Consider the following 22,643-nt stretch of genomic DNA (forward strand, 5'->3'; position numbering starts at 1 on the left):
GAGACCAGGCATCCTGCTGCTAATCGGGCTGCGTCGTTGAGCCAAGTGTCACCTGGTTGGAGATTATGAGCTCTGATTGGCTCAGAGGGTTCATAGCTCCTCCTCCCAGATCTGGAGGTGACGCAGAAGCTCAGAGTCTCTGCTGCTGCTGCGCTGAAGACACCTGAAGAGGAGCAGGAGTTGGGAGACCGGCCTGGAACGGGTCTGGAGGAGCCCGGAGTAGAACCAAACGCCACCCGTTGCTGCATCCACTGTTCTTCAATTGGATTACATAAGGAGTGTGTGGATTACCCAGAATGCACCAGGAGTCACTGAGGTGACTCTAGAATAGACATGCCTGCCCACCTGAAGGAGGAGGGGGGTCAACATCTACAGATGCTTTGGATCCTATGATCGTCAGGCGTGTTGGTGATTTCCTGATAAACTGCAGGTGTGTGGGGGGGGGGGGGGGGGGATGCTAACTATTTAGCATCCTCCAAGTTAGCCGCACAGACAGAGCGCTTACCCAACCTGAAGAGAAGGTTTGACCTATGACCTTTTGTCTGTCCTCCCTAGGAGACATGGACGTCCAATGGTGGGACCGTGGGTCCTGGCATGGCGAGCCGGCCCCCATGTCTATGGTATGACTAAGCCCCGCCCATCATGTTCAGGTTCAGGGTTGATCTGAAAGCGGTTCGAGTGGGGGGTTGACACGAGCTGCTCATTGTACCTCACCATCGTCGTTGCTGTTGCTAAGCTACCATGTTTTTTTGTATTAACAACATGACTACAGCAGCCAGTGTCATGGCAACCGTCCAAAGATGGAGAACGCCTGATTGGTAGAATTCTGCTGAATAAGAGAATGAAGGATGGAACAATTCCTGCAGATACGGGATCCCTGCTGGGACTGAAGGTGACTCCTCCTGCTCCTCCTCCTGCTCCTCCTCCTGCTCCTCCTGCTCCTCCTCCTGCTCCTCCTGCTCCTCCTCCTGCTCCTCCTCCTGCTCCTCCTCCTGCTCCTCCTCCTGCTCCTCCTGCTCCTGCTCCTCCTCCTGCTCCTGCTCCTCCTCCTGCTCCTCCTCCTCCTGCTCCTCCTGCTCCTGCTCCTCCTGCTCCTCCTGCTCCTGCTCCTCCTCCTCCTCCTGCTCCTCCTCCTGCTCCTCCTGCTCCTCCTCCTGCTCCTCCTCCTGCTTCTCCTGCTCCTGTTCCTCCTCCTCCTGCTCCTCCTCCTGCTCCTCCTCCTTGCTCATGGCCAGTTTCTCTTCAGGTGGTTGGAGGCAAGATGACGGAGTCTGGCCGTCTGTGTGCGTTCATCACTAAGGTGAAGCGAGGAAGCCTGGCTGATACTGTGGGACACCTGAGACCAGGTAGAACGTTCTTCTTCATTGATGATGATGAATATATTTATTAGATAGAATGTTAGAGTACAAGTACAGTCACACAGTAGCATGTATTACAGTACAAGTACAGTCAAACATCCTGTCTAAGAGGAGCATTTCAAAAAAGCCCTTGCGGTCTTGTTTCCGTTGAAAGTCCTTCGTACTGGTTCCGGTCTCGGTGCTACGCTAGGCTAGCCGTGTCTCTGGTTCTGCTCTTTGCGCCTTGTCGGTTCCATCCCAGCTGATTCATGCCTTTTTCCTCAGGTGATCAGGTTCTGGAGTGGAGTGGTCGGGTTCTTCAGGGAGCCACTTTTAATGAAGTTTACAACATCATCCTGGAGTCCAAGGCGGAGCCACAGGTGGACCTGGTGGTTTCCAGACCAATCAGGTCAGTCGTCAGCTTTACAGGAGAACTTCCTGTTGCAGTAAAGGCGTTCGAGAACCCGTTAGAACATTCTGCTGATCGCTCCTGATCTTTGTTCCTCAGGGACGGTTCCAGAGTCCCGATGGAGTCCAGTGAGTCTTCCTTGACGGTTCTCCCGGTCCTGGTCCGGTTCAAATAAAGACGGTTTCCTGTTTCGTTGTCTACGTTCCGTTCAGGTTCCAGTTCCTTTGACCCTCAGAAGTTTGGTCCCTCCATCGCGGTCACATCCCCAATGAGCCCCAGCATTCTATCTGGACAAGTCTCCGTAAGTTTACCCAGCATGCACTGCACTGCGCCGCCGCATGGCACACCCCACAGCCAGTCAGGTAACAGTCGTTTCCACGGTGATGTGTTTCAGACTGGAAACAAGCATCCTCTGGTGCCCAGAGTCCAGGTGACTGTAGAGGGCGTGGCATCTGTTCCAGCTGTTTTCAGCTTCGCCCACCAGCGGTTGGCGTGGAGACGAACCCTTAGAGTGTCATGTAGTAGATGGTGCCTAGCTAGCGCCTAGCTAGCACCTAGCTAGCGCCTAGCGGTACCTTTGTTGCATCAGGTGAAGGGGAAGAATCCCGTCGGTGGAACCAGCAGACATCGAAGTCCGCTGAGGAGACAGACGTTGTCCTTGTCCTCAAGGAGCTGATGGTGTTTGGAGGACGAAGACGGTGGACCGGTGCCGGGTTCTGTCCTGACTTTAGAACCTGTTCTATGTTCCAGCTGAAGCTGTGGTATGACAAAGTCGGCCATCAGCTGATTGTCGCCGTTCTTGGGGCAAAAGAACTTCCTGTTCGAGATGACGGTCGGCCGAGGAACCCGTTCATTAAGATCTACTTCCTGCCTGACAGGAGGTAGAGAACAGAACCCAACAACCTTTGACAGACTAGCCGGGTCCATGTGACGTGTTCTCTGGTGTCTGATCAGTCTGATTTTGAGATAGAACCTTTAGAACCTGGTCCAAATAGAGTAACCCAATGTGGGTCCTGCTCTGTGATTGGCTGTCTCCTCTCAACTCAGTGACAAAAGCAAACGGAGAACAAAGACTGTGAAGAAGTCTGTAGAACCTCGGTGGAACCAGACGTTCATGTACTCTCCGGTGCATCGGCGGGACTTCGGAGAACGCGTGCTGGAGCTGACGGTCTGGGATCAGGCCCGGGTCCGAGAGGAGGAGAGTCAGTTCCTCGGAGAGGTCAGAGCACGCGGAGAACACTGAGAAACAAGGCGTGGCCCAACACGCTGTTCAGTCCGCCCGTTCAGGCTCGCTCCAGTGGGCGGAGCCTGTGTAGAACCCGCCAGCCAGGCTAAGCTAAGCTAACAGCAGTCTCTCTGTCTGTAGGTTCTGATAGAGTTGGACTCTGCGCTCCTGGACGACCAGCCTCACTGGTACAAACTGCAGCTCCACAGTATTTCCTCTTTGCCCCTGCCCAATGTCTCCCCCTACCTGCAGAGGAGAGCACTGCAGCCTGAAGACATGCTGGGCAGCAGGAGGCTGCAGAGTAAGCTAGCACGCTTCTCTTGTTGTGTTAATCGTTTGGTTTAACTTTTCTGTATCTTTAGATAACGACAGCTGTTTAGGTGTGACATGTTGGTGCTAATGCTAATGCTAAAGCTAGCCCCTACCTGGGCAGAGTGCCTGACAGGATGTGGTTCTATCCGTCAGACGGGTTCTGGAAGCTGAGACAGATGAAAACCACAGAAGTGGTTCTGGTTTAGTTGACCCGAGTAGAGGATGTCTCTCTCTGTCTCTCTCTCTCTCTCTGTCTCTCTGTCTCTCTCTCTCTCTCTGTCTCTCTCTCTCTCTCTCCAGGGTCTCAGAAGATCAGTGATGGCGACTTTTCAGATTACGACTGTGAGGACGGCATCGGCGTGATATCAGGTACCGTGTTGCTGAACTTAGTGCAGTTTTAATAAAGTTGTCCTCTCAGATTCTGTTCTGGCGTTAGCATTCACGGTACTTCTCTCCGCTTCTAGAATACAGACAGAATGGGCGGGACTTCCACAGCTCCACCCTCTCGGTGCCAGAGCAGGTCATATCTTCCAATCACTGCTCTCGATCCGATGTGGGCAGGATGAGGTCACGGTCGCCGAGCCAACCGCCTCCTCAGAGGTAACCTGTGTGTTTGTGACGAAGACGAGGGAATGAAATAAAATCAGATGAAAACAATAACCCTGATAGTTCTGTCTTGGGGCTATTAATAGAAATGCCCGATGCCCTCGGGGCGTTAAAATGCTTCCACTGAACGTCGTTATTTTTTTGTGCTACGACCCAATTTAACCTTCAGAACGGCCTCATTCATGTTCGCGTCGCTCCGTGACCTTTGACCTCTGGTTTCTAGCGGCGACCCTCTGTACCCGTTGTACCGGGATGACGCCGTGCGACTGCTGCGAGGCTGCAGACTGAACCGAGCCTTCTCTGATGCCGGCCAGTACGGTAGTCCAGACAGGTAAACGAGACCCGGGTCACATGGACACCAACCAATCAGGGAGCAAGTCAGCAAAGCAGCCAATCAGCCAATCAGCATGCAGTTTGAGTTACAGTCGTGTTCAATGGCATATTCAATACAAGAAGTCATCAATACCAATAAGTGAGCAATACAAATACCTGCTGGTATGTAGAGCTGGTATTATGGTCTGTAGAGGTGGTATTATGGTCTGTAGAGGTGGTATTATGGTCTGTAGAGGTGGTATTATGGTCTGTAGAGGTGGTATTATGGTCTGTAGAGGTGGTATTATGGTATGTAGAGCTGGTATTATGGTCTGTAGAGGTGGTATTATGGTCTGTAGAGGTGGTATTATGGTCTGGAGAGGTGGTATTATGGTCTGGAGAGGTGGTATTATGGTCTGTAGAGGTGGTATTATGGTCTGGAGAGGTGGTATTATGGTCTGGAGAGGTGGTATTATGGTCTGTAGAGGTGGTATTATGGTCTGTAGAGGTGGTATTATGGTCTGTAGAGGTGGTATTATGGTCTGTAGAGGTGGTATTATGGTCTGTAGAGGTGGTATTATGGTCTGTAGAGGTGGTATTATGGTCTGGAGAGGTGGTATTATGGTCTGTAGAGGTGGTATTATGGTCTGGAGAGGTGGTATTATGGTCTGTAGAGCTGGTATTATGGTCTGTAGAGGTGGTATTATGGTCTGTAGAGGTGGTATTATGGTCTGTAGAGGTGGTATTATGGTCTGTAGAGGTGGTATTATGGTCTGGAGAGGTGGTATTATGGTCTGTAGAGGTGGTATTATGGTCTGGAGAGGTGGTATTATGGTCTGTAGAGGTGGTATTATGGTCTGTAGAGGTGGTATTATGGTCTGGAGAGGTGGTATTATGGTCTGTAGAGCTGGTATTATGGTCTGTAGAGGTGGTATTATGGTCTGTAGAGGTGGTATTATGGTCTGTAGAGGTGGTATTATGGTCTGTAGAGGTGGTATTATGGTCTGTAGAGGTGGTATTATGGTCTGTAGAGGTGGTATTATGGTCTGTAGAGGTGGTATTATGGTCTGGAGAGGTGGTATTATGGTCTGTAGAGGTGGTATTATGGTCTGGAGAGGTGGTATTATGGTCTGTAGAGGTGGTATTATGGTCTGTAGAGGTGGTATTATGGTCTGTAGAGGTGGTATTATGGTCTGGAGAGGTGAATTAGACGTAGTATTATTGGTAGCATTGCTGGTGGTTATTGTATATTTGTAGTTTTACTGGTAGTAATATTGGCTGTTCCATTAAGAGACTTCTGGTTTTGTACTGATCATATCACTACTTGTACTACTAACTAATCTATTGATGTTTTTAGCAGTGATTGTAGTAGTAGTTGTACTGCTGATGCTGGTTCGACTCTCTTCTCTGTGTACTAAGGAGATCATGCAGGAGAATGTCTGTTGGAACCTCACTCGATACCTATGACAGGTACTTCACCTGTATTTGGAGATATTCCAGTAATGGTAGCAGTACTCTGAGTACTCATTGCTGTGTGTGTTTTTGTGTGTGAAAGGCATTTTAGCAGTCCCAACCAAACTATCTGGACAAACCACATGATGAATGGGAGCTGTGAGGACTTCAGGTAAGCCCTGGGGCTTATGGGTAATGTGGTGCTGGTGGATGATGTCATCAGTGGGTAACCGGTGAAGCTAACGCCTGCTGGCTGTGTTTGAGGGTCAGAGGTCACGTGAGGTTCTGAAGTGTTTCTGTTCTTCAGTCAGGACTTCATTCCCGCCTTCCCCTACGAAGCCGACGCCTACGAGGAGGAGCTTCTCAGGTAACCTCCCCTGGGTGCAGCACTACTAGAGAATGCACCTCTGCTTCTAGTGTAGGTAGTTGCATTGTAGTACCAGTCGCAGAACTCGTATTGGTTGTCGTGGTGATGGTGTAATTGCTGGTCAGCCGTAGTTCTGGTTCTTTGTGGTTTGGGTCGGTCTGAAACCGGGTCGCCGTGAGGAGGCGATGACATCAGAATCACAAAATCATGAACAAGTCACATGTTTCTTTCGTCCATGTGGGCCGAACACCATTTACAGGTGTCCCGACTCACCTGAGCTCTTCTTCTTCTGTGGTGTTTGACCTTAAGCTTCCTGTTTCATCACCTTCATGCCCTCAACAGGTGCACTCAGCTGGCAGTCATCATGGCAGCTTCGCTAACTAGCCCGTCCTGCAGGTGGCGCGGTCGTACGGTCACCGTGACTCGTGGTTGTCATGGTGATGCACAGGTACAGTCGGCAGATGGATCGACGGGTTTACGACAGCCGCTCTCGGTCAGCTGACCAGCGAGCGATGTCAGATCGTCCCGTCTCCACTCGCTCCCACTCAGCAGACCGATGCTCGGCCCCGCCCTCACCTGCCCTGACCAGGTGACCTACAGCCGACCAATCAGAGAGAGGTTCTGCCTGCTGGTGTTTCCTCAGCTCTCGAGAATCATGATCATCATCTTTTAAGCTCCTCCTCCTCCATTCTGATTGGTTCAGTGACATCACACATCAGAAATGAACCTTTATTTTTATTGTTAGCATGTTTCACACCTGTTTTCTTTCTGACTGTTTTTGCTCATCATTGTTTGGCATTAGTTATTAGCTAGTAGCGATAGCGGCCTGGCTAATGACCCCTTTGACCTTTGACATTGTAGCTGCTGCCTTGCTTTCCTCCTGTCAGGATGAATTGTGTTTTCTTTTAGGGGAAATCATCAAGGTGGATCCGCCCACTCAAGCCCGTCAGGAACGCCGGTCTGTGGCCATCGAGGACGTCAGCTGCCCGCCGTTCCGCCCAAAGCGGCGCCAGACAGAAGTACGTCAGTCGGGCCAGCAGGTGTCACCGTTCTGATACCTGTGCTGTTCATGTAGCATAACAGGAAACAGAAACCAGGCTGCAGGTCGGCCACGGTTCAGGTGTGTGAGAGGGGAGGCTTCAGGAAGAAGACACGCGTCCCCCTGGATGGTACGAGCCGTTGGGACCGTCGACCTGGTTGGTGGGTTCGGGCTTTCAGATGCAGGTGAACCTGTAAATGAAACGCTCCAGACTCACCTGGGCTGATTCCATGATGCCAAACAGGTGTTTAAGATTTCAAATCTGGAATACAGATTAAAGATCAAATAGACCACGCCCTTTAACGTGACACAGGTGTCAAATCTGGAGACAGACTTGCTGCTTGTTGATGAAACACCTGAGCCCCGGATCTGTTTCATGTACCTGTTCAAGGTGTTGCCGTAGCCCCGTGAAGGTTTACCTGTCCCAACGGGTCATCCTTCTTATCATCATTCCTTTTTCATTTGTCTTAAATCTTTTGCTGTCCATCAGGTTTGGCCACGCCCACCGCAGGAGTGCCAACTGCAACTGCTCCTTCCACTCATCAGGTCCCTCCCCCCATCCACAGACAAGGCCCTCCCCTCGTCAATTATCAACCACTACCTCTTATACGAGTCCAGGCCCCGCCTCCTGTAACTGGCCCTTCCCATTCACCTGCACCTACCTCTGTACCTTTGTCTGTACCAACAGCTATACAAGCTCCCGCACCTGCATCTATACGAGCACCTCCACCTGCACCTTTACCTGCATCAGTAGCTCCACCTCCACCTGCACCTTTACCTGCATCTGTAGCTCCACCTCCACCTGCACCTTTACCTGCATCAGTAGCTCCACCTCCACCTGCACCTTTACCTGCATCAGTAGCTCCACCTCCACCTGCACCTTTACCTGCATCAATAGCTCCACCTCCACCTGCACCTTTACCTGCATCAGTAGCTCCACCTCCACCTGCACCTTTACCTGCATCAATAGCTCCACCTCCACCTGCACCTTTACCTGCATCAATAGCTCCACCTCCACCTGCACCTTTACCTGCATCAGTAGCTCCACCTCCACCTGCACCTTTACCTGCATCAATAGCTCCACCTCCACCTGTACCTCCTCCTTCAGTGTCCCAAGCCCCGCCCCCACCCCCGACCCAGACAGCTGCCCTAGTCCCTCCTCCAGCTGCAACTCTGCCCCCAGCTCCTGTAGTCCAATTGCAAGCGCCTCCTAAAGTCATTGCTCCACCTGCACAAACATCTGTCACTACTCCTACCCCTGCCCCCTCACCTGCCCCCTCACCTGCCCCTCCCCCACAGACTCCAGGTGTGTACATCACAGGTTTGATTAGTCTACACCAGTAGAACCACTTTAACCAGTAGCTGGTTAACATTCCTCATCATCACTTGTCTCTGTGTTCATCTTTGTTACATCACAATGACGTCATCACTCCACCTCAGAACCAGACAGGCGCTCAGCAACACCTGGGGGGACCAGAAAAGGCAAGTCTCAGGTGTCCGTCGTAAACCAGTTGGGTGTTGCTGCTCAGGTTTAGAGGATGAATACTGGGAAGCAGCCTGCTGGTTTAACTGGCTCGGCCGATCCGAGTGTTGCTGTCGTCTGACCAATCATCTGTCTGCTGTGATGCAGAGGTCACATGGATGGACCAGCAGAAGAAAACAACCAATGGTACAGTGCCACACCCCTGACCTGACTCTGTCAGGATGACCTGAACGCCGTATGGAGAGACTTCCTGTGTGTAGTCCTGGAGAGACTTCCTGTGTGTAGTCCTGTAGAGACTTCCTGTGTGTAGTCCTGGAGAGACTTCCTGTGTGTAGTCCTGTAGAGACTTCCTGTGTGTAGTCCTGTAGAGACTTCCTGTGTGTAGTCCTGGAGAGACTTCCTGTGTGTAGTCCTGGAGAGACTTCCTGTGTGTAGTCCTGTAGAGACTTCCTGTGTGTAGTCCTGTAAAGACTTCCTGTGTGTAGTCCTGGAGAGACTTCCTGTGTGTAGTCCTGGAGAGACTTCCTGTGTGTAGTCCTGGAGAGACTTCCTGTGTGTAGTCCTGTAGAGACTTCCTGTGTGTAGTCCTGGAGAGACTTCCTGTGTGTAGTCCTGTAGAGACTTCCTGTGTGTAGTCCTGGAGAGACTTCCTGTGTGTAGTCCTGCAGAGACTTCCTGTGTGTAGTCCTGGAGAGACTTCCTGTGTGTAGTCCTGGAGAGACTTCCTGTGTGTAGTCCTGGAGAGACTTCCTGTGTGTAGTCCTGTAGAGACTTCCTGTGTGTAGTCCTGGAGAGACTTCCTGTGTGTAGTCCTGGAGAGACTTCCTGTGTGTAGTCCTGGAGAGACTTCCTGTGTGTAGTCTGGAAGCTAACATGATGCGGTTTCATTGGCTGCGGTGCGAACGGATCTGCTTTTGTCTCTTTTGAGACTTTGCGACGTAACTCTAGATCCTAAATCTGATGCTGGTCATCAACCACAGTATCTTAATGCCTTTCTTTTTATTTCTGCAGGTGTGATGAAGGACCCGTCGAAGGTGAACAGGCTGAAACATGCCATCAAGGTATCACACAGCACATACACCACTGATGTCACTCACCTGTCACCTGACTGTGTCTCCAGCTGAGGGACAGTGATTTGAGTGAAGCGTCTGCCGTCTCCAGCGACCTGCGGTCTGCGTCTCGGCTCAGGTGAGAGCGGCGACCAATGGCAGACTGAGGACGCTTTTCTGGTGATAATGTGTTCTCTTGTTGACTAAATGTTTGTCCTGGTGGCGGCTTCAGGCCGTGCACCGTATTCTCAGCGTGGTTGTTTTTGCATGTCGCTTGTTCGAATGCTTCTCATCGCCATGTGTCCGTATGCTCCTGTTCCCGCCTCCCATTGGCCGAAGCAGTCAGGTGGAAACTCTTGGACAATCGGTAGCATTGGGGTCAGGGTCAGGGGGAACACAGGAAGTAGTGGGGACAGCAGAGGGTGGAGCCATGCTGAAAAAGAACGAATCAGTGGAGGAAGGAGAGGAGGAAGAGGAGGAACCTGAGCCTTCAAAGTAAGATCAGCGAAGGTCTCCAGACAATTCAACGTAGCAGCAGTAGCGACCGCACTCATTTGACCTCTTGCCTCAAGCCCCTCCCCCTCTCAGGTATTTGACAGGTGTTGTGCCTCTGTCCTCCCACAGGGCGGCACCCGGAGCTCCGATCACCAAGTCGTCGAGCGTCGGGGGAGAGATCTGTTCGCTGGGGAGAAACGATGACGACGACGACGACAAAAAGCGACGATCAAGCTTTGGAGCGAAGATGATGGGAATGGTCGGACTGGGGCAGAAGAGTCAGAGCGCCTCCCAGCTCAACCCAGAGGGTCGGTCCCAGTTAAACCAGAAGAGGACAAACGTCACCAAATAGCAGCAACCAGACCAGCGATGACTTTAAATCCTCGGGTGGTCGTCCCACAAGCATCAACACGGGACCCCCTCCGATTCATCATCGTTTAATTTATCACACGGCCATTTCTGTACTGACGATACAATGATATATTCTCATTAGTGAATGATTAGACTTATCAATAATGTTCACTAACACTGATCTATTCTAACTTTGTCAACAAAATCTACATTGAAAATGGGAGCAAAAATATTTGTTGCTTAAATATTTCGACTCATATCGGGTTACAATTCTTTTCTGAATATCGACATATCACTTAATCATTTTCATGTTCCTGCTGCTCATAATGGAAACATAGTTTAGGATTATAAGATACAGCAAAGTGCATATTGGTAGAACTAAATGTTCATATAAATAGAGAAAAGAAAGGGGCCTGGAACTGGTCCTTGGGGGACACCGTCTGCTCTAGAGATGTTTCTGATGAATGCTAACTCAATCCTCTCAACAGCAAAGGACTGATTCAAAATCTGTTTCTTTCTGCCTCCGTCCAACAGAGGAGGAGAAAAAGAAGAAAGTCATCCGACTTCCTGTCCAGAGGAGTGTAGAAACCGGTTTGGCCATCGAGTTCAAATCACGTTTTACCCGACAACTGAGCCGTGACCCGGATGCCGAGGATCCCAAACCTGGAGCGTAATGGCTACTCGTTTTTTTTTTAATGTAATTTGTAGCAGCAACGTTACAGAGCTTTATTTTTCGTAACCTAAATGTGTTGGTAACGCGCCGACACATTTCTGAGTGTGTTCATGAATATGTGATTTACTCTATCTGGTGGAGGTCCAATACTTTTTGAATCCACATGTTGTATTTGAGGTGAACTTGGGGGGGGGGGTCCGTTTCAGCCGTCTGACAGTTGTAACTTGGTAAAAGGTGTTTTCTTCATTTCTGTCTTCAGTTTGATTTTTGCAGGAGTAAAGTTGGCATCTGACAAACAATTCACCGGTTTCCTGGATGGATTAGGCCCCGCCCAGCTGGCCGGACGCCAGACTCTAGCCACGCCCCCTATGGGTAATGACAAATCAAATTTATATACTTTTTTTTTCTAATGCTAGTGAATTTTATTTAGGTTTATTAGTCACATTAACACAAAAGTATTCATTTGGCTACAATAAGTTAAACTCATGAGGAAACGTTGACTTTTCTGTGCAAGCTCCTCTGATTGGCTCTTTGGGGTCAGGTGACATTAACAAGCTCCTCTGATTGGCTCTTTGGGGTCAGGTGACATCCAGATTGGGATGGTGTACAGGAAGGAGCGCCTGGATGTGGAGGTGATCCGAGCCCGGGGGCTTGTGGGAAAACAAGGCAACAAGAACACACCAGGTAACAATACTACAAAACGTGCACAAATACTATTACTAGTACTATTATTACTAGTACTACTATGCACTTACTGTGTAGTTTAACCGGTCTGAGCGTGTTCAAGCTGCCTTTGAACTGGTCTGAGCGTGTTCAGGCTGCCTTTGAACCAGTTTGAGCGTGTTCAGGCTGCCTTTGAACCGGTTTGAGCGTGTTCAGGCTGCCTTTGAACCGGTTTGAGCGTGTTCAGGCTGCCTTTGAACCGGTTTGAGCGTGTTCAGGCTGCCTTTGAACTGGTCCGAGCGCGTTCAGGCTGCCTTTGAAGCGGTTTGAGCGTGTTCAGGCTGCCTCTGAACCGGTTTGAGCGTGTTCAGGCTGCCTTTGAACTGGTCCGAGCGCGTTCAGGCTGCCTTTGAACTGGTCTGAGCGTGTTCAGGCTGCCTTTGAACCGGTTTGAGCGTGTTCAGGCTGCCTTTGAACTGGTCCGAGCGCGTTCAGGCTGCCTTTGAACTGGTCCGAGCGCGTTCAGGCTGCCTTTGAACTGGTCTGAGCGTGTTCAGGCTGCCTTTGAACCGGTTTGAGCGTGTTCAGGCTGCCTTTGAACCGGTTTGAGCGTGTTCAGGCTGCCTTTGAACCGGTCTGAGCGTGTTCAGGCTGCCTTTGAACCGGTCTGAGCGTGTTCAGGCTGCCTTTGAACCGGTCTGAGCGTGTTCAGGCTGCCTTTGAACCGGTTTGAGCGTGTTCAGGCTGCCTTTGAACCGGTTTGAGCGTGTTCAGGCTGCCTTTGAACCGGTTTGAGCGTGTTCAGGCTGCCTTTGAACCGGTCTGAGCGTGTTCAGGCTGCCTTTGAACCGGTCTGAGCGTGTTCAGGCTGCCTTTGAACCGGTCTGAGCGTGTTCAGGCTGCCTTTGAACCGGTCTGAGCGTGTTTCCAGCTGCGTATGTGAAGGTGTATCTGATGGATAACGGGAAGTGTCTGCTGAAGAGAAGAACTCGTCTGGCGAGGAAGACACTCGACCCTCTTTATCAGCAGCAACTTCAGTTTGAAGAAAGCCCAGAAGGAAAAGTCCTGCAGGTCAAACACGACGTTTATGGTTATTCTGTTACTTAATTTCCTTCTGAGAAGTAACGTCATGTGTCCCCATCCTTGTTTGCAGATCATTGTTTGGGGCGACTATGGTCGTATGGATCATAAATCCTTCATGGGCGCGGCTCAGATCTTATTGGATGATTTGGACCTATCCAACATGGTGATTGGCTGGTTTAAACTCTTTCCTGCCACCTCATTGGTGGACCCAGCTTTGGCCCCTCTGACCAATAAGGAGACGGAGGGCAGCAAGTCTTCACGTTAAATGGCAGAGACATCTGTGTTTCCAGAGCAACAGGCAGGGGGACAGCGTCTCGAAGAAGAGTCCCCATGATCTGCATGATGACATCATAACGATGATGTCACAGCATTGCCTTGATGCTCAAACAGGAAATGACAGCTCAGGGAAGGTGGGACAGCACAGCCAATCACGGCAGCTGTCCAGGAGTCACGTGACCATTAGAGGCGTGTCCAATAAACTGACGCATGACGATGGATGTCTGGTTGTGTACTGTTAGAACGGTAGAACATTAAAAATAGGCAAACATCTACTTTGGGGTTCTCTTCTGTTCTGGTTCTGTTAGGTTTCCCCATCCATCCACCTATCTGTGTGTCTGTCCGTGTCCGCCCGTCCGCTAGGTGGCGTCCTCGTAGCCCCGCCCCTGTGACATATGACCTTTGACTCCTCAGAGTCCCACGTGTTCACGATGGAGGAAAGACGCCGTGGTAACATGCGGAGCAAAGAATTAACGGACGGAGAAGAACCCAAGAAAGCCTCTCGGAAAACGGTGAAGAAGAGGAGGAACGGGGAGGAGGAAGAGGAGGAAGAGGAGCAGGACGAGGTGCGTGTGGCGAACAGCGGAGTGAACCGACTGGGTTAACTGGCGGCTAAGCTAACTGTTAGCATAGCACACCGATGAAAACAGCGAACGTCCGGTGCCGGACCGCGGTGGTGCTGGGCTATGTTAGCCGAACCGGAGAGGGGAGCACACGGGTTCGAGCTGCTCCGACTGGGGGTTCTGGAGCGTGAGGCGAAACGGAGAAGCTTAAAATGACCGGAATGTTAATGGACGACTGTCCGGGCTTCAGTGTCGTTAGCTTAGCACGTCGGAACTGAGGTTCGGAGCGTTTCAGCTAGCCCAGTGACGTAAGACAAAGACGGTCGCGCCGAAGCGGCGGCACTCTTTAACGGTAGTGTCGCGGGGGAAGAGACTGTTCCTCCGGAGTGGCTCCGTGGAAACGTCCGCGAAGCTAACTGCCGGTCGTGCTGCTGCTAGCAGCTAGCAGGAGCAGCTAGCAGGAGCAGCCTGTTCGTTACACGCCCTCCAGCAGAGGGCGCTGTCCGCTGCGCGGTACTCGTTACCGGGTGATGGTCCGTAAGAGAACCTGGAACTCCTGGAGCTTCAACGTTTGTTCCTCAATATCTCGGCTGATTCAGATCTTCAACTTCAACAAAAAACCTGCTGAGGAGGACGAGGAGGACGATGATGCAGATCTGTCGGACAGCGAGGACAGCGTCTACTCGGGGTTGGAGGATTCTGGGAGTGACAGTGACGATGAGGAAGAAGATGAAGATCAGAAAGCCGTGCCTCAGCAGATTGAGAAGGTGGGTCGGCGCCGGCAGCTGACTGGCACACCTGGTCTGCAGTGTTCTCCTCCAGAACATCACCTGTGCTGTTCTACCTGCAGGCAGAGGAGGAAGGGGTGACGGCGGAGAAGGAGGAAGACGAGGAAGGAGTGACGGCGGAGAAGGAGGAAGACGAGGAAGGAGTGACGGCGGAGAAGGAGGAAGACGAGTATGAGCGCGACTCCTCGGATGAGGAGGTGAGATGTTCCTCCTCGTCTGGGTTCAGGTGTTTCCGTGGCTGTGATGTCATAGCAGGCCCTGCAGGACGCGGAGCAGCCGGTTCTTCTCGGTCCCTACGAATGCCCGATGTTCCGCTTGGGTTCTCCTGCAGGACATCAGGAACACGGTGGGGAACGTTCCCATGGAGTGGTACAAAGACTTCCCTCACATTGGCTACGACCTGGATGGTAAGAAGATCTACAAGCCAATCAGGAACAAGGACGAGCTGGACGACTTCCTGGACAAAATGGAGAACCCGGACTACTGGTGAGTCTGCAAACGCCGAGCGGCAGGAAGTCCCGGGAGTTCTCGAGTTCTCGGCTGACGGCGTTCTGGTTGACCACAGGAGAACGGTTCACGATAAGCTGACAGGAAGTGACATCGTGCTGTCGGATGAGCAGGTGGCGCTGGTGAACCGTCTGCAGCGGGGACAGTTCGGAGACGTCGGCTTTGACGAGTACCAGGTACGTCCTTCACCGCGTCCGTCCGCCTTACGGAGTACGACGCGCCGCCGTCAAACACCTTCCCGTGGCCCCTCCCCCAGCCGCAGGTGGAGTTCTTCAGCAACGACGTGATGATCCACCCGGTGACCAACAGGCCGGCCCACAAGCGCAGCTTCATCCCGTCGCTCATCGAGAAGGAGAAGGTGTCCAAGCTGGTCCACGCCATTAAGATGGGCTGGATCAAGCCTCGCCGCGTGGAGGACGACACCAGGGGGCGCTACTACGACCTCTGGGCCGGCGAAGACTCCTCCATCCTCGCCAGACACAGGATGCATCTACCCGCCCCCAAGATCCCCCTACCGGGTCACCAGGAGTCCTACAACCCGCCACCCGAGTACCTGTTCACGGACGAGGAGGTGAGACGTCTTTGGAGAGGGGACACCTGTCCCGCTGACCCGCGTCCAGCACGCACCTGTCTACCTGTCTACCTGTCTCACTCCTCAGCGAGCTCTGTGGGACCAGCAGGATCCGTCGGACCGGAAGGTTCCTTTCGTTCCCGGGAGGTTCCCGAGCCTCCGGCAGGTTCCCGCCTTCCCCCGGTTCATCCACGAGAGGTTCGAGCGCTGCCTCGACCTCTACCTGTGCCCCCGACAGAGGAAGATGAGGGTAACCCACACACCTGCAGCCGCACCGGGGCCCCGCCCACCCAGGCAGGACGAAGGTAGATCAGTGACATGTCTGTCTGTCTGTCTGTCTGTCTGTCTGCAGGTCAACGTCGACCCGGAGGATCTCATTCCAAAGCTTCCCAAACCCAAAGACCTGCAGCCGTTTCCCACCACGCAGTCTCTGGTAGACACGCCCACACGCACACGCACACATGCACACGCACACACACACACACACACGCACACACACACAGGTGAGCGCTCACTAATGCAGAACATCTTCTTGTCCAGGTGTATCGGGGTCACACGGGTCTGGTTCGCTCCATCAGCGCGTCGCCGTCGGGACAGTGGCTCGCCTCGGGTAACAGTACTCTGTCTGTGTACTTGTACTACGAAGTATCAAGTAGTAACGATGGTTCTGTTTCTTTGTAACCGCAACAGGAAGTGATGACGGTTCCGTCCGGTTGTGGGAGGTGTGTTCCTCTCGCTGTGTGGCGACGGTCCAGGTGGGCGGAGCCGTGAAGAGCGTCGCATGGAACCCAAACCCGTCCGTCTGTCTGCTGGCTGTTGCCTTGTAAGGCCGCCGCCCCCTTTCCTCACTCTCTCTCTCTCTCTCTCTGATACTGTGGTATTGATCCTCTCTCTCTCTTCCAGGGATACTGTGGTATTGATCCTGTCTCACTCGCTGGCAGACAGACAGGTCATTTCATCATCAGAGCGGCTCCTGTCGCGTCCGCTGGAGGCGGCGCCGACAGACGGGGTGGAGTCTGTCTTCTGGAGTGAGGGGGAGGGGCATGAGCTTGGCCAGGGGGTCCGGCTCAAAATAACACACCCCAAAGTGAGACGGTCCGCCTGTCTGATCAGCCATGCCCGATCAATACCCGGCTGAACGAACTGATCGGTATTGGTTTCCCCAGGCTGTCCACCAGGTGGTGTGGCACGCTAAAGGAGACTACCTGGCCTCGGTGATGCCGGATCACTCGAGCCACCTGCAGGTGTTGATCCACCAGGTGAGCCGGAGGCGGAGCCAGAACCCCTTCCGGAGGAATAAGGGGCTGGTTCAGTGCGTGTCCTTCCACCCCATCAGGCCCTACTTCTTCGTGGCGACGCAGCGCTCGGTCCGCATCTACAACCTGGTCAAACAGGAAATGACCAAAAAACTACAAGTCAACTCAAAGTGGATCTCCAGCATGGCCGTCCACCCTGGGGGTAACGCCGGCCCCGCCTTCATCCAAGTGCGATCGTGTTTGGATGATGACGGGCGACGCCCTGCTCACCTGTCCTCCTGTCTCCAGGTGATCATGTGATCTGTGGGAGTTACGACTGCAGACTGAGCTGGTTTGACCTCGACCTCTCAACCAAACCCTACAAGATGTTACGGTGGGCGTCTGCCGGCCGTCGGGTTGGTCTTACAGCTGACTTGTTGGATATTGATGTATTGATCACATGATCACTTCCTGCTTGCAGGCACCATAAGAAGGCGGTGAGGGGCGTGGCCTATCACAGACTTTACCCGCTGTTTGCCTCAGCGTCTGATGACGGGTCTGTTATTGTCTGTCACGGGACTGTTTACAGGTAATACGCATTGCTAGAGTACTATTACACACAAATACACAGTTACTACGGTCATTACTAGAGTACTATTACACACTAATACACAGTTACTAGTCATTAGTAGAGTACTATTACACACTAATACACAGTTACTAGTCATTAGTAGAGTACTATTACACACTAATACACAGTTACTAGTCATTAGTAGAGTACTATTACACACTAATACACAGTTACTACGGTCATTACTAGAGTACTATTAGACACTAATACACAGTTACTACGGTCATTACTAGAGTACTATTACACACTAATACACAGTTACTACAGTCATTACTAGAGTACTATTACACACTAATACACAGTTACTACAGTCATTACTAGAGTACTATTACACACTAATACACAGTTACTACGGTCATTACTAGAGTACTATTACACAGTAATACACAGTTACTACAGTCATTACTAGAGTACTATTACACAGTAATACACAGTTACTACGGTCATTACTAGAGTACTATTACACACTAATACACAGTTACTACGGTCATTACTAGAGTAGGTTTTGCATTATTGAATACACGCTGGTGACCTGTGCCCCCCCCCCCCCCCCACAGTGACCTGCTCCAGAACCCTCTGATCGTCCCGGTGAAGGTTCTCAGAGGTCATGTGATCACTCACGACCTTGGCGTCCTCGATGTGACCTTTCACCCTTCTCAGCCGTGGATCTTCTCGTCTGGAGCTGACGCCACCATCCGCCTCTTCACATAGCAGAATGTTTGACCTTTGACCCTGTAACTTGTTTGTTTTTAATTAAACCTGTTTGAGCTGGTGTCTGTGTCTGGTTACCATGGTGATAGCTGCTGCTGGGAGGAGTCGAGGTCCCGTCAGTGTTTCTCTTGCTCCTGATTGGCTGGTTGTCCAGCGCAGCTAACAGAAGACCTCAGCGATGACTTCCGGTGTTTATCGGATGAAGCGTCGCATCTAAACGCAGTTTCCTCTTAAAATCATGAACTATGGTTAATAAACGCTTTTAATGCGCGCTTTGATAGCGTTAACCTCTGCAGGATGTGACGTCATAGTTGTGTTCCGGCGGTGCGCCTTCAGTGTCACACCGATATGAGTGTAAACGGAATAATCCCGACCCGCGACGGCTGCGTTTATACCAGCTGTTACTGGTGAATACCGGAACTATTAGGTTCGAGTTCATGTTTGACATCATTGTGGACCCGTCTACGTGTAGCCGTTACCGTTGTGGACCCGTCTACGTGTAGCCGTTACCGTTGTGGACCCGTCTACGTGTAGCCGTTACCGTTGTGGACCCGTCTACGTGTAGCCGTTACCGTTGTGGACCCGTCTACGTGTAGCCGTTACCGTTGTGGACCCGTCTACGTGTAGCCGTTACCGTTGTGGACCCGTCTACGTGTAGCCGTTACCGTTATGGACCCGTCTACGTGTAGCTGTTACCGTTGTGGACCCGTCTACGTGTAGTTATCGTTATGGACCCGTCTACGTGTAGCTGTTACCGTTATGGACCCGTCTACGTGTAGCTGTTACCGTTATGGACCCGTCTACGTGTAGCTGTTACCGTTATGGACCCGTCTACGTGTAGCTGTTATCGTTATGGACCCGTCTACGTGTAGCTGTTACCGTTATGGACCCGTCTACGTGTAGCTGTTACCGTTATGGACCCGTCTACGTGTGGCTGTTACCGTTGTGGACCCGTCTACGTGTAGCTGTTACCGTTATGGACCCATCTACGTGTAGCTGTTACCGTTATGGACCCGTCTACGTGTGGCTGTTACCGTTGTGGACCCGTCTACGTGTGGCCGTTACCGTTGTGGACCCGTCTACGTGTAGCCGTTACCGTTGTGGACCCGTCTACGTGTAGCCGTTACCGTTGTGGACCCGTCTACGTGTAGCCGTTACCGTTGTGGACCCGTCTACGTGTAGTTATCGTTATGGACCCGTCTACGTGTAGCTGTTACCGTTATGGACCCGTCTACGTGTAGCTGTTACCGTTATGGACCCGTCTACGTGTAGCTGTTACCGTTATGGACCCGTCTACGTGTAGCTGTTACCGTTATGGACCCGTCTACGTGTGGCTGTTACCGTTGTGGACCCGTCTACGTGTGGCTGTTACCGTTATGGACCCGTCTACGTGTAGCTGTTACCGTTGTGGACCCGTCTACATGTAGTTATCGTTATGGACCCGTCTACGTGTAGCTGTTACCGTTGTGGACCCGTCTACGTGTAGCTGTTACCGTTATGGACCCGTCTACGTGTAGCTGTTACCGTTATGGACCCGTCTACGTGTAGCTGTTACCGTTATGGACCCGTCTACGTGTGGCTGTTACCGTTGTGGACCCGTCTACGTGTGGCTGTTACCGTTATGGACCCGTCTACGTGTAGCTGTTACCGTTATGGACCCGTCTACGTGTGGCTGTTACCGTTGTGGACCCGTCTACGTGTGGCCGTTACCGTTGTGGACCCGTCTACGTGTAGCCGTTACCGTTGTGGACCCGTCTACGTGTAGCCGTTACCGTTGTGGACCCGTCTACGTGTAGCCGTTACCGTTGTGGACCCGTCTACGTGTAGTTATCGTTATGGACCCGTCTACGTGTAGCTGTTACCGTTATGGACCCGTCTACGTGTAGCTGTTACCGTTATGGACCCGTCTACGTGTAGCTGTTACCGTTATGGACCCGTCTACGTGTAGCTGTTACCGTTATGGACCCGTCTACGTGTAGCTGTTACCGTTGTGGACCCGTCTACGTGTAGCTGTTACCGTTGTGGACCCGTCTACGTGTAGCTGTTACCGTTATGGACCCGTCTACGTGTGGCTGTTACCGTTGTGGACCCGTCTACGTGTGGCTGTTACCGTTATGGACCCGTCTACGTGTAGCTGTTACCGTTGTGGACCCGTCTACATGTAGTTATCGTTATGGACCCGTCTACGTGTAGCTGTTACCGTTGTGGACCCGTCTACGTGTAGCTGTTACCGTTATGGACCCGTCTACGTGTAGCTGTTACCGTTATGGACCCGTCTACGTGTAGCTGTTACCGTTATGGACCCGTCTACGTGTGGCTGTTACCGTTGTGGACCCGTCTACGTGTGGCTGTTACCGTTATGGACCCGTCTACGTGTAGCTGTTACCGTTATGGACCCGTCTACGTGTAGCCGTTACCGTTATGGACCCGTCTACGTGTAGCTGTTACCGTTATGGACCCGTCTACGTGTAGCTGTTACCGTTATGGACCCGTCTACGTGTAGCTGTTACCGTTATGGGCCCGTCTACGTGTAGTTATCGTTATGGACCCGTCTACGTGTAGCTGTTACCGTTGTGGACCCGTCTACGTGTAGCTGTTACCGTTGTGGACCCGTCTACGTGTGGCTGTTACCGTTGTGGACCCGTCTACGTGTGGCTGTTACCGTTGTGGACCCGTCTACGTGTAGCTGTTACCGTTATGGACCCGTCTACGTGTAGCTGTTACCGTTGTGGACCCGTCTACGTGTAGCTGTTACCGTTGTGGACCCGTCTACGTGTAGCTGTTACCGTTGTGGACCCGTCTACGTGTGGCTGTTACCGTTATGGACCCGTCTACGTGTAGCCGTTACCGTTGTGGACCCGTCTACGTGTGGCTGTTACCAGTCCACTACTGGGTTTTACTGGTTCTGTTGTTTTCTGTTTCTGCAGTGAAGAAAACGTTTGGAAAATCTGTGAGTCTGTGCGGCTGCAGAGGACGGCTCTCCTGAAGGAACTGTTTGTGGTGTTCATCTCTAACGAGAGCAGAACGGTGAGGACTTTCTACGTTCTTTAACCGTTCTTTAACCGTTCTATAACCGTTCTTTAACCGTTCTATAACCGTTCTATAACCGGTCTATAACCGGTCTATAACCGGTCTATAACCGGTCTGTAACCGGTCTATAACCGGTCTGTAACCGGTCTATAACCGATCTGTAACCGGTCCATAACCGGTCTGTAACCGGTCCATAACCGGTCTGTAACCGGTCCATAACCGGTCTGTAACCGGTCTATAACCGGTCTGTAACCGGTCTACAACTGTTCAGCTTTTCTCGGCCGTTCTTTACATCTCCGGTTCTTTCTGTGTGGGCGAGGTTCTTCCTGCTCCTACCGGCTGGGCCTCCGTCATCGGAGGCGGAGCCTACGTGGGTGTGGTCTCCCCACCGCCCACGATGGCTGATATCTGACTTTGATCTCCTTCAGGTTCCTCTGTGGAAGCAGAAGTCCAGACCCGGAGGCCAACCAGTGATCTGGGTCTGTGATGTCACTGCATCTATGACACAGCTGGTTAGTTAGAGGTCGTGACATCACTGATGATGTCATCGTGTGTTCCAGGACTACCACGTGGTTCTGCTGCAGGCCAGCCTTCAGTCCGAGCCGCTGGTCTATGATCTGGACTCCGAGCTGTCCTTTCCCTGCAGCCTGCGGGTCTACGGTGCCGAGGCCCTGCGCTCCGACGGCAGCATGCGCCCTGCGTACCACAGGTAACGCACACCTGGGGGCCACGCCCAACAGAACCCGGAGCCCAACAACTGTCACACGGCCCCGGCCTTCTTTATCGGCTCTGCTCAACAGGAAGTTGCGCGTCATCCCTGCTGACAGCTTCCTGTCCAACTTCGCATCCGACCGATCTCACATGAGGAGCCCGGACGGATCGTGGACGACGCCCCCCCGCGTTACCCGCCCATACGCACCGCAGGTCACATGACGCCTCACTTCAATGGCGCGAGCATGTTTGATGTTTGTAAATGACGCGCTGACGTCGTCGTGACGCGTTTCCTCAGAGTGTCGGATGAACCTGGACGACTTCATCAGTATGAATCCCGCCGTCGGCTGGGGGCGGGTCTTCAGCCTGGGCCATTTCCTGCAGAGATATCTGGGCTACTCTTCATCATCGTCATCATCGTTGGCAGTAGCAGCAGCTTCATCATCACCGTCGCCGTCTCCGTTGTAGCTGCAGCAGACAGCTCGGGGGCGGGGCTCAGAGTGCCTCCTGCTCGTCCAATGAGAGTGCTCACCTGTAAACGCTGCAGGCCTGTTTTCTACCTGGAAACACGTCGGCCCGATGATGTCGACTTTTTCTCACTTTAACAGTGAAGGATTCTAATTCTTGCGTTTCAGTCGGGGTGAAAGAACTTGTGTTAAATAAATGAAATGATGTCATTTTAATGTCGCAGCCGACTGATGATCCAGCTGTTTATTCACATTGATTTATTATAGTTAAGCTCAGGTGAGGGTGGGGCTTGTTTC

The 22,643-nt window shown here is 52.1% G+C and overlaps 3 protein-coding genes across 6 annotated transcripts; all 3 read left to right on the forward strand.

The window, feature by feature from the left end:
* Nucleotides 1-560: 560 nt before the first annotated feature.
* rims2b (regulating synaptic membrane exocytosis 2b) lies at nt 561-13,121 on the forward strand. The gene is made up of 30 exons (XM_068747509.1): nt 561-620; nt 773-892; nt 1,247-1,346; nt 1,623-1,746; nt 1,846-1,874; nt 1,959-2,047; nt 2,141-2,176; nt 2,497-2,627; nt 2,794-2,965; nt 3,113-3,272; nt 3,584-3,652; nt 3,748-3,883; nt 4,113-4,220; nt 5,621-5,671; nt 5,757-5,825; nt 5,961-6,020; nt 6,469-6,609; nt 6,930-7,039; nt 7,550-8,365; nt 8,500-8,541; nt 8,690-8,733; nt 9,523-9,576; nt 9,663-9,730; nt 9,931-10,086; nt 10,216-10,394; nt 10,972-11,107; nt 11,370-11,482; nt 11,693-11,794; nt 12,705-12,844; nt 12,927-13,121. The coding sequence occupies exons 1-30, from the start codon at nt 561-563 to the stop codon at nt 13,119-13,121; spliced, it is 3,810 nt and encodes a 1,269-aa protein (XP_068603610.1).
* A 430-nt stretch (nt 13,122-13,551) lies between these two features.
* bop1 (BOP1 ribosomal biogenesis factor) lies at nt 13,552-18,294 on the forward strand. Of its 4 annotated transcripts, none has more exons than XR_011105749.1 (15): nt 13,552-13,698; nt 14,295-14,462; nt 14,546-14,680; nt 14,815-14,969; nt 15,049-15,166; nt 15,247-15,561; nt 15,650-15,811; nt 15,914-15,994; nt 16,102-16,171; nt 16,252-16,384; nt 16,465-16,648; nt 16,728-16,820; nt 16,898-17,019; nt 17,106-17,190; nt 17,278-17,309. XR_011105749.1 is itself a non-coding variant. In XM_068746832.1 (15 exons), exons 1-15 carry the CDS (start codon nt 13,564-13,566, stop codon nt 18,136-18,138), a joined length of 2,295 nt encoding a protein of 764 aa, XP_068602933.1. In that variant the 5' UTR covers nt 13,552-13,563; the 3' UTR covers nt 18,139-18,294. The 4 variants fall into 4 exon arrangements, 3 of the variants coding, with proteins under 3 accessions (XP_068602933.1, XP_068602935.1, XP_068602934.1); XM_068746832.1 differs by adding an exon at nt 17,985-18,294 and having other exon boundaries at nt 16,728-17,019; nt 17,278-17,385; XM_068746834.1 differs by adding an exon at nt 17,985-18,294 and having other exon boundaries at nt 14,609-14,680; nt 16,728-17,019; nt 17,278-17,385.
* A 180-nt stretch (nt 18,295-18,474) lies between these two features.
* ntaq1 (N-terminal glutamine amidase 1) lies at nt 18,475-22,556 on the forward strand. Its single transcript, XM_068746848.1, is given in 7 exon segments — nt 18,475-18,545; nt 21,066-21,165; nt 21,597-21,647; nt 21,729-21,877; nt 21,969-22,051; nt 22,054-22,092; nt 22,178-22,556. Coding segments are annotated over 7 exon segments (651 nt in total). The 5' UTR covers nt 18,475-18,486; the 3' UTR covers nt 22,348-22,556.
* Nucleotides 22,557-22,643: the final 87 nt, after the last annotated feature.

Source organism: Brachionichthys hirsutus, chromosome 13 (genome assembly GCF_040956055.1).
Source record: "Brachionichthys hirsutus isolate HB-005 chromosome 13, CSIRO-AGI_Bhir_v1, whole genome shotgun sequence".
In the NCBI taxonomy this organism is placed as follows: Eukaryota; Metazoa; Chordata; class Actinopteri; order Lophiiformes; family Brachionichthyidae; genus Brachionichthys; species Brachionichthys hirsutus.